The following is a 19815-nucleotide window of genomic DNA, read 5'->3' on the forward strand; positions in this document are numbered from 1 at the left end:
GGGTTGCCAACCTCCAGGTACTAGCTGGATATCTCCTGCTATTACAACTGAAGAAGAAGGACCTGGCAACCCTATCAACTAGCAACTTTGATGCCTGGGTCGTCTTCAGGGTTACCAACCTCCAGGTTGGCAACCTTCGCTATGATAACTGATCTCCAGGCGGCCAAGATCAGTTCCCCTGGAGAAAACTGCTGCTTTGGGAGGTAGACCTTAGGGCATTGTACCCCGCTGCAGTCCCTTCCCTCCCCAGGCTCCACCCCAAGAATCTCTGGGTATTTCCCATTTCCCATCCCGGAGCTGGCAGCCCTAGTCGTCTTGGGGAAAAGGGATCTGCAACTCCGATTTCTTAATATGAATCGGTGAGGCAAGCCTAGCGGAAATTTCTCTTCTTGCCCAGGGCTGAAGAGAAGTGGGCGGTTAGCCTGTGGTCAGACATACAGGAAAAGGCCCCAGATCTTCTCTTCAAGCCCTTGACCCTGAAGAGGAGCGTGAGAAATGTAAAAGAATGAAAACTCTTTGGAGAATAATATTATTTCTGCAATAATTTCACACACTGGCTCTTGGCAAGGCACTCTGCTGTTCTCACTGAGGTCAGCAATAGTCAAAATGTCTCAAGAATGCTGCTTCTTTGAAAAGTTTGTTTATAGCCACACAAGTTGAAATCCAGTTCTCCCCCCACTAACCCCCCCTTCATTCGCTGGCCCCACTTCTCCCCTTTCCAGCTGAAGTGATAATCTTATGCTTCAAGTTCTCTCAGAGAGATGGTCAGAAACAAATATATCTAATTCTCAACATGGCCAAATCTGTGGATACTTAAATCGAGAGACTGGAACCATGGACTCCCAGATCTTTCTACAAACCCAAGAAAAGCCCCAGGCATGCAGAAAATCTGAAATTTAAAAAAACAAACACAAAACCTGGGGGTTCTCGTAGGTTATCCGGGCTGTGTAACCGTGGTCTTGGTATTTTCTTTCCTGACGTTTCGCTAGCAGCTGCAGCCGACATCTTCAGAGGAGTACTCTTCAGAGGAGTACTCCTCTGAAGATGCCGGCCACAGCTGCTGGCGAAACGTCAGGAAAGAAAATACCAAGACCACGATTACACAGCCCGGATAACCTACGAGAACCAATGAACTCTGACCGTGAAACCCTTCGACAATACTTTAAAACCTGGGGGGTTAACCTCCCCAAAATGACAGAAGCTAAAGCAGCACCTGTAGCTTTAAGAGACTAATGTCCTCAATGGCCGTTTCTAGGCAACTACAACAGAACTGCCACTCTTCCAACTTTGGTTGCTGCCAGTGAAAGGCGAAGGGAGTGGGCAGGGCCTTTTTAAAGAGCTATTTTGGCCCTTGAGGGAGGACTTGTCAGGGTCAGACCCAGCAGCAACCACCCGATAATTTGGTACCGTACAATTTGTATGATTCTGGCTGCTTGCTGCTGTTGAAGAGCAACCACCCCACAAAAGCCAGCATTGTGCAGTGGTTAGAATGGTGGGAAGGAAAGAAGAAGGCAGGGGAAAGAGAGAGATTATGGGGGTTTTCAGGGAAGGAAAAGAAGAAAAAGTGGAGGGGGAGGGAAATGTGATGCCCTCTGCAGATACTTGTGGGTTCCCTCCTGGGCTTACTGTGGGTTTTCACTCCTGGGCTTATTGTGTCAGGTGGGTTGCCCAGTGCCTGGCAGAAGGCATTAAACCCGCCTGCAGATTGCCTAGCACACTCTACATCAGGCATGGTTTTTGGCATTGCGGGGGGTTGACTTGGCAACCCTAAATGGTGCTCAAGACCTCACAAACATCTTCTCGTGACAGTTTGGTTGTCATTTTTTAAAAAAAAAAAATCTCCTGCTATCCTCATTAAAAACTTCAGACCTTTTCTGAAAATCCTGGTATTCTGCTAGGTTTGCAGAAACCTCTACCATAGCCCTGGGTGGCCCTGTTGTGTAGATTTTTTTATCTGCATGCATTCACCTAGTCTCAGATATGCAGGAATTTTCTGGGGTTCCTAAAAACTGGCCCAGACCCAGGGTTAGATCCAGCCAGCTATTTCACAAAATTCTTCTCCTTCCTGCTGCCCCCATCCCACATGCCTTTTGTCCATGCAGGTCCCATGAGCTCCAGTATAGACGTTCGGGGGCATAAAGGGGACCCCCACCTATTTTCACTTGTCATGCTCTGCGCATGGGTACAACGCCAAGATTCTCTGTGCACCTCCGTTGGATGTGCGGGACTCTGCTGAAGGAGAAGCCGCATTTTCAGAAACTTTCCTGCACCTTTTTCATACCAGCCTTGGAAGACCCCCTTCTCAATCAAGCCAGCTATGTAGAGTGAAGGCTACTCACAGGGGAAAGGATGAGTGAGTTGGAATTCAAGTCCCACAAACTGTGAGAAGACCCTTGGACAATCTGGAGCAGGGTGCAGAATGACCAAGCGATCGTCCAGAACAGCATCTTTCCCCAGCGTTTTATGGATGCAGAACCTGCAACACAAAGCAGATAAAAGGTAAACACACTCTGTTTTAAACTGAAACAGTCATTCTGCCCTGAAATGGAAAAGCAGGTCGCAGAGAACATTCGTAGGGGTTTTGTTGCAGATTTCTGGTTTATGACTTCTTAAAGGATATTGTAAAAGAGCCAGTGTGACAAGTGGTTAATGTGTTGGACTAGGACCTGGGAAACATGGGAGCACCAGTGGGAGATGGAGGGTAGGGTTGCTAGATCTGGGTTGGGAAACTCCTAGAAATTTGGGGATGGGGTCTGGGGATGACGGGAACCTCAGTGGGGTACAATGCCGCAGAGTCCACAGCATCCATTTTCTCCAGGGGTACTGATCTCTGTAGTCTGGAGATTAGTTGTAATTCCGGAGGATTCCCAGGTCCCACCAGGAGGCTGGCATCCCTACCTCAAACCAGCTGTAGGGTTGGCAGGTACCCTCTGGAAAATTGTTTTTAAAATACATTTAAATGTGCAGCATTTTAGGGTGAGCCTGGGCAGGGGCCGCTTTTGGGCTTAGAGGAGGCGGTGGCAGCATCAATCTTGCGTGCGCCCAACACTTCTCCTCTAAGCCCAAAGAAGGCGAAACATGCTGCTCGCTGCTCATGCTTGGAGGAGGCAGCAAGTGCGAACCGGCAGCTGCTGGGCTGTTGCCCGGCACCAATGCTCCCCTGAGCCCAAAGAAGCAGGCAAAAGCAGGCAGCCACAACCGAGGAAGACGCTGCAAGGTCCTGGCAGTGCGAGTCTGTCCATAGACTAGGGTGACTAGGTTGTAAGAACCATCCTGTGAAGTAGGTGAGGCTGAGAATGGCAGAGTAGAAACTCGAACCTGGGTCTCTTAGGTCCAGCACCATAGTTCCACTCGTGCTGACTGGAAGAACAGCCATTACCAGTTTTCTGTCCCAGTAGCTCTTGGATGCAGTATGAAATCTGTTTTATGTGGTCTAACCCAATTTAACCAGCTTACTACCTATTATACCACATCTTGTTAAACTGCAGAGTTGGCTTCTTCTACCTAGGGTTGCCAGCTCCAGGTTGGGGAATACCTGGAGATTTTTGGGGCGGAACCTGAGGAGGGCAGGGTTTGGAGAGGGGAGGGACTTCAATGCCATAGAGTCCAATTGCCTAAGTGGCCAATTTCTCCAGGTGAACTGATCTATATCCGCTGGAGATCATTTGTGGTAGCAGGAGATCTACAGCTAGTACCTGAGGTTGGCAACCCTATTCCATGCCCTAAAACATCTTTCTCTCCCCCTCCCCCACCTTTGAAATTAATATCTATCCTGAAGAAGAGAAGGGAAGTTAGTTAAGGTTGCACACAACTTAAACCGTTTAATGGGTTTAGGAATAAAAGGTATTACCTATTACTCTTGAATTCATCTTCGATTACATTGGTTCAATGACCTGAACTTTGTAGGTCTTAAGTATTCTGAGATTTTGAATTAAATTGAGACCTCAAGTTTAGCCTCAACTTCAGGCTATGTATTTTGATTCATTGTTTCTCCCTGTCTCCCACCAACTTTCATTTCCCAGAGTTGATTTTTTCAAAGAGGAACCATATGCATACTGTCAGAGAACCAGCATGGTGTAGTGGTTAAGAGCAGTGGTTTGGAGCAGTGGACTCTGATCTGGAGAACCGGGTTTGATTCCCCACTCCTCCACATGAGCAGCGGAGGCTAATCTGGTGAACCGGGTTGGTTTCCCCACTACTACACATGAAGCCAGCAGGGTGACCTTGGGCTAGTCACACTCTCTCAGCCCCACCCACCTCACAGGGTGTCTGTTGTGGGGAGGGGAAGGGAAGGTGATTGTAAACTGGTTTGATTCTCCCTTAAGTGGTAGGAAAAAGTCAGCATAAAAAAAACCAACTCTTCTTCTTTAGGGATGCCCGCCTCCAGGTGGGACCTGGGGATCCCCCAGAATTACAATGCATCTCCAGACTACAGAGATCAGTCCCCCTGGAGAAAATGGATGATATGGAGGGTGGACTCTATGGCAGTCTACCCCACTGAGGTCCCTGTCCTCCCCAGGCTCCACCCCCAAATCTCCAGGAGTTTCCCAACCTGGAGATGGACACCCAACCCCCCCTTGCCAGTGGCTGGGGGGACCTGGCAACTCTACATACTGTTGAACAGTTTGAAAAGTTGTGTTGTCTGTTACCTGTTAAAGTAGTCAATATATTCTACATTTAAATATATCTGTAACCCGAAATATTTTTGTGTGATATACCACTGGACTTACTTATTTAGAAGTATAAATGTGGCAGTTCTGTACAGACACATAAAGGCCAGCTTTCCACCATGCTAAATTGCCCTCTTAACAAAAAAATTGCCTCCCCCGCCCCCACGAAAAAAAATTCTGGCTATGAGCGTGGACATCACATCCCTCCTCTCCCCAAACTCCTCCCTAGGCTCTGTCCCCAAATCTCCAGGAATTTCCCAACCCAGAGTTGTTAATACTATGTAAATATGGAACAATCATTATGACAATTTAAAACCAGGAAATGGGTTATGAGACTGGCAGTTTAAAATCCACCCACAATGTAATGAAAAGCATTCAGGTGAGAGGGTTAGGGTTGCCATTTCTGGGATGGAAATACCTGGAGATTTTGAAGACGGAGCCTGAGGAGGTTGGGGTTTTGGAAGGGGAAGGACTTCAATGGGGTATACTGCCATAGAGTCCACCTTCCAAAGCAGCCATTTTCTCCAGGTAAACTGATTTCTGTCACCTGGAGATCAGTTGTAGTAGCGGGAGATCTCCAGCCACCACCTGGAGATGGCAACTCTCGGGAGGGTGGAGTTTGAACTTCTACTGGCAGCCAGTTTCAGAGCAATTACTGAGGGTCAGACTACGTGATCGGGGGGCTCAGCACCTCTTTGCACCATTAGGTTTAGAAAATACAAAAAATAAGCTGTCAAAATGTTCTTGTCACTCTCTATTCAGATTGCGACTGCAGCTGTGGTTGTCTGTCTAGGGTTGCCTGGAGAGCGCCTGCTATTACAGCTGATCTCCAGGTGACAGAGGTCAGTTTACCTGGAGAAAATGGCTGCTTTGGAAAGTGAACTATATTGGCCTTATACCCCACTGAAGTCTCTCCCCTCCCCAAACCCAGCCCTTCTCAGGAGCCACCTCCAAAATCTCCAAATAGATCCCAACCCGAAACTGGCAACCCTACAATTTGAGTGCTACAACCCCATAGAGGCGAATGCTTCCCCCCCTCACTCCTTTTTAGATGATTTTCAGTGGTTCTTGTAGGTTATCCGGGCTGTGTGACCGTGGTCTTGGTATTTTCTTTCCTGACGTTTCGCCAGCAGCCGATGAACTCTGACCGTGAAAGCCTTCGACAATATAGATTTTCAGTGGATTCACACTTCCTTTGACGCTAGGGTTGCCAACCTCCAGGTACTAGCTGGGGATCTCCTGCTTTTACAACTGATCTCCAGCTGATAGAGATCAGCTCCCCCGGGGAAAATGGCAGATTTGGAGGGTATACTCTACGACTTTATAAACTCTGTTGAGGTGCCTGCCCTCCGATGGAGAGGGGAGACCTGTCAACCCTAAGGGGAGCTGATCTCTGTCATCTGGAGACCAGTCACAATGCCAGGAGAACTCCAGGCCCCACCCAGAGATTGGTGACCCTAGGCTGTCACAGCTGGAAAAACAGGCTGAGAAGACGAGGGCAGAAACCCATGGGGGGGAATCCCTGTTGCCATCAGGCTTTCTGCTGGCACTTCCTGAAGAGAAGCCTCCTAAATATTAAACATATTTCTAGGATTAAGTCTCAAAACCTGCGGTATGACTTGGCAGCTATCCTGCCGGCCTCGAAACTACCTTTGCACAGTAAACAGAGGTTTATACGCCCTCAATCTATTAAGCAAAGCAATAGCAGCACATCCGGCAATTGCTATTAAAATTAATCAGTGTGTGTGTGTGTATATATATATATATATATATATATATATATAACAGCTGCAGTTTTCAGGGTTCTAAGCGAGAACTGAGTCCTTGTGCAGCTTAGTATTTTGTAGGCATAGCCAGGCCCTTCGTTTTATGCTCTTTATCTCTGGAATGTAAGAGGAGCAATGAAAAAAACATACTGTATGTTTTAAGACAAACAAACCATTATCACGGTGCCACGCACCACAGAGAACCGCCTCGGCCCTGTGCTAAGTATCAAATATTCCTAGAAAGATGCTGAGGAATAACCGTGCTTAATCCTAATGGCCTTGTGAGGACGAACAAGTCAGTAAATTATATGAAAGGCCTCTGCCTGAGACCTCAGGTATCCTCTGCCAGCTTCCAGGTGGGGTCTAGAGAGCTCCCGGAATTGCAACTGAACTCCAGGCAACCGAGTTCAGTTCCCCTGGAGAAAATGGCTACTTTGGAGGGTTGACTCTATGGCATTGTGCATCAATGAGGTCACAGAGTCATAGAGTGGGAAGGGGCCATAAAGGCCATCTAGTCCAACGCCCTGCTCAATCCAGGATCAGCCTAGAGCATCCCTGATGCTTGTCCAACCTCTGCTTAAAGACTGCCAGTGAGGGGGAGCTCACCACCTCCCCAGGTAGCTGATTCCACTGTCGAACAACTCTTACTGTAAAAAAAATGTTTTTCCGAATATTTCCTAAGATCCCTCCTCTTCCCAAAACCTGCCCACCCCAGGCTCCACCCCCTAAATCACCATGTATTTCCCAACCTAGAGTCGTCAACTCTACTTAGTAGACCATGAGAGACCAATGATCTGACTCAGTATGATAATGTTTTGGGTGTGAACAACGTTATGTGAAGAAGAAGGAGGAGGAGGAGGGGGAGAAGAGTTGGTTTCTATAAGCCAACTTTCTTTACCACTTAAGGAAGAATCAAACCAACTTACCTTACCTTCCCCTCCCCACAACAGACATCCTGTGAGGTAGGTGGCACTGAGAGAGCTCTAAGAGAGCTGTGAGTAGCCCAAGGTCATCCAGCTGGCTTCATGTGGAGGAGTGGGGCATCAAACCCGGTTCTCCAGATCAAGGTCCACCGCTCCAAACCACCGCTCTTAACCACTACACCACTGCCATCAAGTAGCAACCAACTCATATGGCAGCCCCGATGGGGTTTTCAAGGCAAGAAACAAACAGAGGTAGGGTTGCCAACCTCCAGGTATTAACAGGAGATCTCCTGCTATTACAACTGATCTCCAGCCAATAAAGATCAGTTCACCTGAAGAACATGGCCGCTTTGGCAATTGGACTCTATAGCATTGAAGTCTCTCCTCTCCCCAAACCCCACCCTCCTCAGGCTCTGCCCCCAAAATCTCCTGCTGGTTGCAGAGAGGGGCATGGCAACCCTAAACAGAGGTGGTTGCTATTGCCTGCCTCTGCATAAGAACCCTGGACTTCCTTGGCAGTTTCCCATCTGAAAACTAACCATGGCTGGCCCTGCTTAGCCTCCAAGATCTGATGAGGTCAGGCTAGTCTGGGCTATTCAGGCTGTTACACTGTATGTCAAAAACAAAACAAGCACTGGGACCAAGACAACAATAGTATACTGGTTATATAAGTACAAACAATAACCTATTCAACAACATAGGCAGGTAGGTACCACACAAAATGAGAGTAAGGTATATTGGAACGTATCACTGTGTAGAAACCTCAATATACAGCAAACCCAATATACAAAAGCATTCTATAACATACGCAGCCCAAAGTCCACACTGAGCTACGCAGCCCAAAGTCCACACTGAGCTACAGTCCATAGGTATCAGATGAAAACTTGAACACCTTGGGGCTGCATAACATGTCTCTTAGAAATCAAGCAGGCATAGTCCAAAACGGCCTTGTAGACATAATATCCAAGGGGATGAACAAGGTCAGTGATGCAGACCATCAGAGAAGAAGGACGCCAGATGTCCAGGACCAGGTCGTTTCGTGCACACGCACTTCTTCAGCTCCTATGTGTATCAACAACGTGCCATACGGCTACAGCTCTAGTGGGACGTAATCTCACGTCTCTGTATGTGCATATTACAGCCTAGGTCCATATTAGGGAGGCTCTGAATTTTGCATTGAACGAGTTCGACAGTTAAACTTACTTGCACTTGCCTGTGCCGACTGGACGGGAGCCGCTGCCCTGGTGTGCCTCAAACAACTTCTGTGCCCGGACAGGTGTTCACTGGCTTTTTTTCAAAAACTGCACGTGTGTAAAATGCTGCCGATCCAAGCAGGTTGGCAGTCGTTAACTAAAGACTTTATGGGCTAGTTAGATAGTTAGTTTTTCTTTTTTCTTATTTTGATCTCAGTGTGACACTGTTCAGAGCCGAATTGGCCATGTGAACAATATCATCATTAAAGTAATCCAGACATCTAACTATGAAGAAAAGTAGGTTTTTATACCCCGCGTTTCTCTACCTTAAGGAGTCTCAAAGCAGCTTACAATCGCCTTCCCTTCCCTTCCCCTCCCCACAACAGGCACCTTGAGAGGTAGGTGGGGTTGAGAGAGCTCTAAGAGAGCTGTGAGTAGCCCAAGGTCACCCAGCTGGCTTCATGGGGAGGAGTGGGGAATCAAACCCGGTTGTCCAGATTAGAGTCCGCCGCTCTTAACCACTACACCACGCTGGCTGAGGGGTTCTATCTTCTTTAGCTATCAGCTCCTAGCCTATGGACTGTTTTATCAACATAATTTTAGATTGCTCAGCACTTTTATACTTGGGCTTCCTTTTGTTGGCACTTTTTATTGGCATGCCTTTATTGATATTCATTTTCTTTTATTTTGCTCATATTGATACAATTAGTTTTTTATCATTTTTCCTGTTTTAATTGTCAGCCGCCTCAAGCAGATTTGAAGAGGGGGCATACACGTTTTACAAACAAACAAATAATGCCCCAATCTCTGAAGTCTCATCTTTAATGGGGAGGGGGGGTAAGTAGCTCTTTTCACTGCCGAGTTATAATGGGAAAGGTGCAGGTAGTCATTCCCAAACTTGCCTAGGAAAAGGGATACAGACTTTTAAAAAAACGAAACCTGTGAATTCAGAAATCATGCCAATATCTCATTAGAACATTAGTGTGGACTTTGCAACAGCAATTACTAATTATTATTTTTACAGTACCCAAACAAAAGTCCTCTGTTGGCATGCACGTCAGGGAAAATGGCAGCACAGCTGCTGGTACTGAACTGTTAAGAAGAAATACAGTGAGACAACCTGTCAAACAGACCAAGGAGGTTGACGGACAGTTGCCCTGATGATCAAAAAACAGGTTCCCATCTGCAACCAGCAAACAAGATGTGAGCCAAACCAGCAATTGTTCGAGAGAAGAAGGAAAAGGAGAAGAGTTGGGTGTTTGTTTGTTTTTTGTCTACTTTCTCTACCACTTAAGGGAGACTCAAACTGACTTACAATCACCTTCCCTTCCCCTCCCCACAACAGATACCCCTGTGAGGTAGGTGGGGCTGAGAGAACTCTAACAGAGCTGTAACTTTGCCCAAGGTCACCCAGCTGGCTTCATGTGTAGGAGTGGAGAAACCAACCCAGTTCTCCAGATTAGAGTCCGCCGCTCATGTGGAGGAGTGGGGAATCAAACCCGGTTCTCCAGATCTGAGTCCACAGCTCCAATCCACCGCTCTTAACCACTGCACCACGCTGTCTACTGCTAGGGCGGCAGCGGGAAGGGCGAATCAGAGGAAATAACTCTTGTGTGCAAATGGAGCATGAATGATCATGGATGCCGGGAGGGGGAATATTTCTGCAGACTCCCCCTTCCCACGCAGCCCCATGTGCTGAATCCCACATCAAACCCGAGGCTCTTCCAGTCCTCAGGAATGACTTTTCGCAGAGTGCCAAGAGTTGGAGAAAGAAGGTACCAGAGATCTCTTCTGTGATCACTGCCCTGCTCGAGGTAGTCTGGATTCAACCCACAGGCTGAAAAAAATCTACTCCCATTGAACACAGCGAGATTTACCTCCGAGTAACCATGCCCAAGAGGCTGGTTGCATCTGTGCTGGAGAGACTACTGATATTCAGAAGGTAGTTGGAAAGTAAAGCATCCACTGGCAAAGATGGACTCTTGGCCCAACATACTCCTTCCTTCGCTCCCCCATCTTTGATTTTAAAAAATAAGTTGTGAAAGATAAACAGTTTCATCTTAGCTGTCTAAGTAGACAGCTTAATGGCTCTTATGTTATTCCAGGGTGAAAGGAGACCGGTACAGGAGTACTGATAAGTGGTCACTGAGATAACCCCCTTCTTCTGTTTCCAGTGCCCAATACAAACGTATTGATAAGAAACTGAAGGTAATTATAATAAATCTGCAGTGCTACATATATATGTATATACCCCAGAGAGGTATAGTACACTACTAGTATTATATACTAGTATTTGTGTTTTTGGGACAGCAAACAAAGTCTGCCTTGGAAACGTCAGGATGTGACGTCACCCCATGGGTCAGGAATGACCCGGTGCTTGCACAGGGGACCTTTACCTTTTTACTATACCTCGGGACAGCCAAAAAAACAAATCAGTGGGTTATAGATCAAATCAAGCCTGAACTGACCCTAGAAGCTAAAATGACTAAACTGAGGCTACTGTACTTTGGTCACATTATGAGACGACGAGAGTCATTGGAAAAGACAATCATGCTAGGAAAAGTTGAGGGCAGCAGGAAAAAAGGAAGACCCAACAAGAGATAGATAGCATCCTTCTCAGAAGAGTGGTATTAGCGTTCCATCAACATCAGCCCCTTTCAATTTTAATAACAGCTTTTCTGGAAGTAGATTGATTTCAATCAAACTTCTTTCCATGTAACCATATATACTTTTAAAAGGCCATGTTTAGATTAGGCCACTCAATAAAGAAAGCCACAGCCCTCAGTTTGCAAGATCTGAGCAAGGCTGTCCAAGATAGGACATTTTGGAGGACTTTCATTCATAGGGTTGCCATGAGTCGGAAGCGACTTGACGGCACTTAACACACACACAGTATTATATAACAATTAATAATTATAGAACAATAATAAGTAAGTATGGCAACTTATTTAGCTTGTGTGAAGGTTTGAGAATATGTCTAGATACTTCTCGCTTTGCTAAAAATCTATATTTTCCTAAAGATTTAAAGAGATTTTTTTTAGAATAATGCAAAAATAGAATGATTTAGATCCGCTCCAAATAGTAACTGATGAAGGTCTTGTTGCAGATATGTATGCATAAGGTGCGTTTGTTGTATGCTGTATGTTTTGGGTGGTTTTAAAAATAAAAAATTAATAATAAAAATAAGAAACTGAAGTTAACTTTCACCCCATCTCACCTTTTCTTTGGTTTGATTAGTTCATTTGTACCCCCAAGGTCCTAAGAATAGCATACGTGGTTCTCTCCTCTACTCCATTTCACCCTCACAACAACCCTTTGGGGAAGGTTAGGCTAAGAAAGCGAGTCACCAGCCCAAGGCCACCCAGAGGCAAACATGCATTTGAACCTTGGCCCTGCAGGTCATAGTTTAGTATTCTAACTCCTACACCACACTGCCTCTCATATCTTTAAAATCTTAAGCCTTTTTTTAAAAACACCATGACATTCTTCCATGCAAATTTTCAACAGACCCCAGACTATCCAAAATTTGTAAGCGTTCTGGACATTTCAGTTTTAAACACACATCTCGGTTCAAAAAACAACAACCCTCTTCTCCAAAAACTGCTATGACTGTATCTCCAAATGTTGCTTTCTCCCAGTTCAGGGGGGAAAAGAAACAGGAAGGAAACTTCCTTCCCAGCGCATCTCATCTTCTGAAGCATGTGTATGCATCTGTCAAACAGCTGATGCAGGGAGACACATTTTTTTAAAACTCTTTTTAGAAAAAAAGAAACACAAACCTGAGACCCTATAGAAGAATTATCCTAAAGATCAAGGCACCTATGCATCCCTGAATCAATCCTTGCCTAGACTTTTCACATTTTGTGATAAACTAGCAAAAACAGGCTTGCCAACCTCCATGCCGTGGCTGGAGATCTCCCACAGCTCAATGGATCTCCAGGCGACAGAGATCAGTTCCCCTGGAGAAAATGTCTGCTTTGGCAGGTGCGCTTTATGGCATTACACCTCGCTGAGGTCCGTTCCCTCCCCAAACCCTTGCATCCGTTAGGTTCCCGTCCCCAAATCTCCAGGTATTTCCCAATCTGGAGCTGGCAACCTTAGTTGTACACAATAGAGACACTGGGTGTTTGGGATGTCCGCCCTCCTTCCAAAGACACAAACATACACACACACGCCCTTCTGTTTTTACCTGACCAGTTTCCTCCAGAGGCAGTGCTCCCAGGTAGATCGGAGGTGTCTGGACAGCCCTAGGTGTTCAGCTTGTTTTTATTGCGTCCCAAAAAGGAAGTCGCTCCAAAGCAGCCCGTGAATGAAACTCAAAAGGGAGGTGCTGCCCCGTCAGAATCCGAAGTTGATGCTCCCCCTTGAGAGTGGCACACTTTTGTTTCGAGGAGGAGCTCTCTCTCTCTCTCTCTCCAGATGCCTTTCGACAATCTTTGCCCCTTCAGCCCACAAAGAGTTAAAGGGAGGGGACGAACTAACTGGTCTGGCTGGCAGCCTTCCCGGCATATAGGTTTTTCATTTCTGTTCACTAATAACCAACTAGCGGGAGGAACGAGGAACACCAGCGGACGTATTTAAGGCTGACTTGATAGCAACAGAGAAGATTAGCTTATCAGCCTCCAAGGAGTTGACAGGTTGGCTCGAACTCCCCAAAGCAAATACTGAAGTTACTGAAGAAGGAGCCCAAAGCTCGACAGAGTGATGTATTTACTGAGATTTGCATACCCTGCCATTTCCCCAGCAGGGACACAACATGGTTTGCAACATCGTTTCCCCCTTCTTTTGTTTAAACCTCGCGACAACCTTGTGAGACGACCGGTTGCCCTGGAGGGGCCATGAACCCAGACCGCAGGCCAGTGTTGCCTCCTGGCACTGGTATTCAGAGGTTGACTGCCCCAGGATGTGGAGGTTCCCTTTAGTCACCATGGCTAGTAGCCACTGATGGACCTCTCCTCCGTGCATCTGACTAACCTCTGCTGCGTTCTCCTTTTTCGTCTGGCCATCAGACTGGGAGCCAGCATGGTGTAGTGGTTAAGAGCAGTGGTTTGGAGCGGTGGAGTCTGATCTGGAGAACCGGGTTTGATTCCCCACTCCTCCATTTTCTCTGGGTGAACTGATCTCTATCCCCTAGAGATCACTTGTAATCCCAGGAGATCTCCAGCCACCACCTGGAGGTTGGCAGCCCTAATTCCTGGAGACCTGGGGGTTTGAGGAGGGGAGAGACCCTTGGTGTGGTATAATGCCATGTCATCTATTCTGCAAAGCAGCCATGTCCTCCAGAGGAACTGATTGCTGTAGTCTAGAGATCAGTCATGATTCTGGGAGATCTCCAGGCCCCACATGGAGATTGGAGACCCTACCACCAACTAAAAAATCCTACCACAATTAAAACCAGAGTAGAATAAAAACAAATCATAAAACAAATTAAAAATCAAAAACTAAAGTACACGTGCACACACATATATACAGAGAGATTTAATAACATAGACATAAGTCCCTCCCCTCCCCAAACCCCGCCCTCCTCCGGCTCTGCCCCAAAAACCTCCCTGGGCCAGGCCTGGCCTCTGATGGAGGGGGGGGGGGTAAAACTGGTGTCTGCCCGGTTTCTGAGCATTCTCATTGGTAGCCCCCACTTGGTCGAATGGTTTACCTAACAATGGCAAAGGGGTAGCTGTGTTAGTCATTATCAAAATAAAACAAAAATCTTGGGGCACCTTTGAAGACTAACAGCATTTATTTCAATATGAGCTTTTGTGAGCCACAGCCCACATTGTTAGATATGGGGTGGATCTAGGATTGCCAGGTCCCTCTTCGCCACCGGCGGGAGGTTTTTGGGGGTGGAGCCTGAGGAGGGCAGGGTTTGGGGAGGGGAGGGACTTCAATGCCATAGAGTCCAATTGCCAAAGAGGCCATGTTCTCCAGGTGAACTGATCTCTATTGGCTGGAGATCAGCTGTAATAGCAGATCTCCAGCTAGTACCTGGCGGTTGGCAACCCTAGGTGGAACCCAGTATTGCAGAATTTTTACGGAGCAAGCTGGGGGACAGAAGTCCGGGCTTGGCATTAATTAAACAATGAGCCTATCATGTGTAAATTCTCAATTTAACGGGAAAAGGGAGGAACTCATGAAGAAAGGGTAGAGGTGAGTCCTATCATAAATAAATAGAATTAGTAGTTACACACAGTGGATGATAAGGGAAGTCAGAGGTTCAAACAGAGAGGCAAAATAAAATAGGTTAAAATTAACCACTATTGGAACAAGGGTATAGTCTAATTAAACATGTTAAGAACAGTAATTAAAATGTCCAAAAATTGGGTCCTGTAGCACTATTAGAGATTCCACTGAGTAAGGAGCCCTGCCCTGGATAGCCCCAGGCTAGCCTGATCTCGGCAGATCTCAGAAACTAAGCAGGGTCTGCCCTGGCTAGCATTTGGACGGGAGACCTCCAAAGAATACCAGGGTCATGAGGCGGAGGCAGGCAATGGCAAAACCACCTCTGAACATCTCTTGCCTTGAAAACCCTACAGGATCACTGTAAGTCAGCTATGACTTGACGACACACACACACAAATGTAAGTAAGGAAATCCAAGTCTCTGTTTAAGCCAGAATGACATATAATGGCTAATTATTTGATGAATTATAATTCAGCACTTTCCTGTTGTATATTCCCTTTAAAGGGGTTATTTTTGTGGGAGGGTGGGTAGAACAGTAACTTTCAGGTCTGCAACAGTATGTCCAGAAAGATTAAAATGTTCCTCTACCATTGGTTTCCTAGTACTGCCATTTCTTGATTTGTGCGCTTTAATTCTCTCATGCGGAGACTGACATGTTTGGGCAATGCAGACCGCAGAAGGGTATTGTTTGCATAATCCACTTTACACTCTAGGTGCGCCTTCCTTGGAGGGACCAAATGCCTCAAACCGGCCCTAAGAGGGATCAATACAACTTGATAAGAAATGGGGTTCAATTTCAGGGACAAAATCAAATTTACACCTGTACTTGGCGGCTAATTTTGCAATCCCTTCTTTCTATGACCCTCTGCCCCCCACACACCAGGAATCGTTCGGTCCATCTCTACCTCTGTGCTATTACTGTGCTCATTATTAGACGTCTGGTTCCAAAATGACCGTCTGAAACTCCACAAGCGGTCTAGCGAGCAGACGGCGTTTCGGGCCGTACGGTTTCCAGTGACCTTTATGGGACAAAGCCCTACGTGAAACAATAATTAATGGGAGAGGCTTGTGAAAAGGAGGCCTGGAGCGAGTAAATCGGGCTGACCCTTTGAGATAAAGCAACCTCGACAAAACAGCAACAAAAATTATTTAACAGCCAAGAGCCAACTTTTGTCCCGATAAGGATTCAGGGGTTAAAAAACAGGCATTGACGTACTTCTGACTCCAATGTGCCGAACAAGAAAGAAGCCAACGGCAGGTCACTTGGCTTTCACTGGCTGATGTAGTGATGGTTTCACTACACAGAAAATCCATACATTTGAATTACAGTTAAGGGTATGGTTTATAGCAGTGGTTCCCAACCTTTTTTTGACCAGGGACCACTAGGACTTCTTTGTTTGGTGCAGGGACCCCAAGGTTCAAAATAAAAATTCTGAGAATTTGAAAATAAACTTTAATCATAACTGTTAGTTAAACATTAAACTTAGAATAATATTTGAATATATATATTTTATAACAGAGAACTTTTAATTGAAAATATTAATTTATTATGGGTTTATAACTTTGTTTCGCGGACCTTAATTTAGTTCTTGCGGACCCCTGGGGGTCCACGGACCCCGGGTTGGGAACCAGTGGTTTATAGGGTTGCCAGGTCCCTTTTCTCCTCCGGCGAAAGGATTTTGCGTTTTAAGTGTATGCGCATGCGCGCGCCAACACACGCGCGGCACTTCCAGTTTAGAACCGGAGGTTCTGCCTCGCGAGGGGCCTTTACCTCTTAATTTGAGTGGTAAAGGGCCGCTTTACACTCAAACTAAGAGGTAAAGGCCCCTCGCAAGGCGGAACTTCTGGTTCTAAACCGGAAGTGCCGTGCGCGTGAACGTTTGCCCGCTGACCCTCAGGTGGCCGGCGGGCAGAGGGGGCAATTGCCAGGGATTTGCCCGCCACCAGCGGGCACCTGGCAACCCTAATGGTTTACAACTCTGGGTTGGGAAATTTCTGGAGATTTAGGGGTGGGGCCTGGAAAGGTTGGGGTTTGGGGAGAGGGAAAACCTCAGCGGGGTATAATGTAGGGTTGCCAACTCTGTGCTGGGAAATACCTGGAGATTTTTGGGGCGCAGCCTGAGGAGGGCAGGGTTTGGGGAGGGGAGGGACCTCAATGCCATAGAGTCCAATTGCCAAAGCGGCTATTTTCTCTAAGTGAACTGATCTTTATTGGCTGGAGATCGGTTGTAACAGAAGGAGATTGCCTGCCAGTACCTGGAGGCTGGCTAAATCTCCTGTTATCACACAGTATTTCAACACGCAGCCACAAAAATTCCTTTTGTTATTTTTACAAATATTTTTCTTATGCTCACATAGACAAGTACTTCCAGTTCACAGAATCATCATTAAAAACAAAGAAACCTTGTAATATTACAACTAACACAAGCTTATCAAATAACTATAAAGAGACAGAATCGAATTACTGTTCATCAGAGTCACACAAGTCTCTACAGCAACACATTCACTTGCTGCGATCCTCTGTGTTGTACAAGCCCTGGGCTCCTCCGTAGTCAGCTGATGGCGGCTGACCAATAATGTATCTTTCTCTCTTTCTCAAAGCTGTATTGTTGTCCGTGTGCAGCAAGCAAAATGGTGGTCGGACGTAGAAATTATTAATCTGATGAAGCAATCACCAGCGAAACAAAGCTTAAACCGGTGGCTTGTCCATATTGTTGGCATAATTTCTGGCTGTGATTTTTACCACGGTGCTTGCTGCACACGGACAACAATACAGCCTTGAGAAAGAGAGAAAGAGACATTATTGGTCAGCCGCCATCAGCTGACTACGGAGGAGCCCAGTGCTTGTACAACACAGAGGATCGCAGCAAGTGAATGTGTTGCTGTAGAGACTTGTGTGACTCTGATGAACAGTAATTCGATTCTGTCTCTTTATAGTTATTTGATAAGCTTGTGTTAGTTGTAATATTACAAGGTTTCTTTGTTTTTAATGATGATTCTGTGAACTGGAAGTACTTGTCTATGTGAGCATAAGAAAAATATTTATAAAAATAACAAAAGGAATTTTTGTGGCTGCGTGTTGAAATACTGTGTGATAACAGGAGATTTAGCCAGCTATTATATGCAACACGCCCTTGCTTAATAGTACCTGGAGGCTGGCAACCCTACTATAAAGTCATAGAGTTCACCCTTCAAAGTTGCCATTTTCTCCAAGAGAACTGATCTCTGTAGGCTGGAGACCAGGTATAATTCTGGGAGATCTCCAGGCCCCACCTGGAGGCTGGCAATCCTAGTTAAGGAGATGGATCCAAAGCACCCCCAGCCGAGTGAAACTGTTGGAGTAGGACTTGTGTCCCCACTCCCACTACAGCTCACTATGACCTGGAAACCGTGATCCTGGAGACCCTCAGGAATAGGGTTGCCAAACTCCAGGTGGAGCTAGGAGATCTCCAGGAATTACAACTGATCTCCAGATGACAGAGATCAGTTCCCCTGCAGATAGGGTTGCCAGGTCCCTCTTCGCCATTGCAGGATGTTTGGGGGGGGGAGCCTGAGGAGGGCAGGGTTTGGGGAGGGGAGGGACTTCAATGCCATAGAGTCCAATTGCCAAAAGCGGCCAATTTCTCCAGGTGAACTGATCTCTATCGGCTGGAGATCAGTTGTAATAGCGGGATATCTCCAGCCACCACCTGGAGATTCTATAATCTGGAGGTGTACTGATATATGGCTAGTAAATCCCTAAGGAAATAATCTCAGTACACAGCCACTAATCGTTTTAACATATGCAAATGTACTTATATATTATATCACAATATGCACATAATGTATGCGTAACACTCTTTTCAATAAAGTTCTGAGCTGCAAATAGCCTAAACGTGATGAAAATAATAGGCTTTAACACTCTGTACAACTCCACAATTCTCTTTTAAATATTACAAACATTTCAGAACATACAAACCCCCGGGGGAATAATTCTTACAACCAGCAGTAGGGTCCACAAAGTCTTTCCAGATGTATTGAAATTTGCCACAAATCAGGCAGTATAAATCAAGATCGTTTTCAATCGCGGTCAGCTGATCACGTGTAAACCAGTCCAATGGCTCCAATCCCGTTACTGCTGGTGAGCCGGTTACAAACGCTAGCTTCTGTGGCTGTGCGTTATGATATATATGGCACATAAAATGGTAACAAGTTCCCGGTTGTTTTATCCTTGTTTCGCACAAGAGTACAATTCGCTTCTTCAGACTGTGCAATATCTCTGACTGCAGACTTGCAGTTCATAAGAATGACCCATAGTCACCTTCATCAGGCGACACACCCCAAACTCCTGGAATTTCTCAACCCAGAGCTGGCAACCCTAATTGTTTTCTTTGATTTTGGCGAGGGGGTGCGTCTTACTGTCTTTGTAGTTTTAATGTTCCGTCAGTGGTGACCCACAATGACAGAAGGGGTGAAGACTCTGCTACTTGGGGTCCTTTCCCCCTGAACTTGGAATGCTAGGTAGGTAGGGTTGCCAGGTCCCCCCTCTCGATCGGTGGGAGGTTTTAGGGGGCAGGGCTGGGGCAACCGCACACACGCACGGCCACACCCATGCGATGACATCACTACCGGGTTTACGTCTGGAAGTGCTGCACCACGGTGGCCAATTTAGCACTCAGCCGCCCTCCCCTCCCCCAACAGTTTGCCCAAACCAGGAACGTTGTCTTAATCCCAGTCTTCGGGATGCAAAGGTCAAAGTAGGCTTGCCAGGCCCCGTAGCTCCACCGGCGGGAGCTTTCCAGGGCTGTGGCTGCGGCGCGCAATGTGCGCACGCGCCCGGTGCGATGCGCGCGCGTGCCTTGCATGACGCGCCTACATCACTTCCGGGTTTACCCGGAAGCAATGTGGACGCTCTAGCAATCTCGGCCAAAGCTCTATGGTTTCCAGGATTGCCAGAGCGTCCACGTCACTTTTGGGTTTGCCCAAAAGTGACGCATGCGCGCATGCACGCGCGCATGCACACAGTGCTCACTGGTTATCAACTGGCCGGCAGGCAGCCCAGTGGATCGGCGGGATTTTACCCACCACCACCGGGCACTTGGCAACC

At 46.7% G+C, this 19815-nt stretch overlaps 1 protein-coding gene across 1 annotated transcript in view; it reads right to left on the minus strand.

Annotated features, from left to right (window-relative positions):
• Positions 1-19573, minus strand: part of ADGRF5 (adhesion G protein-coupled receptor F5) — a 59683-nt gene extending 40110 nt beyond the window's left edge. The window contains exon 1 of the mRNA XM_056856842.1: positions 19421-19573. Within this exon, the coding sequence (XP_056712820.1) occupies positions 19421-19573 (153 nt within the window). The remainder of the gene's footprint in view (positions 1-19420) is intronic.
• Positions 19574-19815: the final 242 nt, after the last annotated feature.

Source organism: Euleptes europaea, chromosome 10 (assembly GCF_029931775.1).
Source record: "Euleptes europaea isolate rEulEur1 chromosome 10, rEulEur1.hap1, whole genome shotgun sequence".
Lineage (NCBI taxonomy): Eukaryota > Metazoa > Chordata > Lepidosauria > Squamata > Sphaerodactylidae > Euleptes > Euleptes europaea.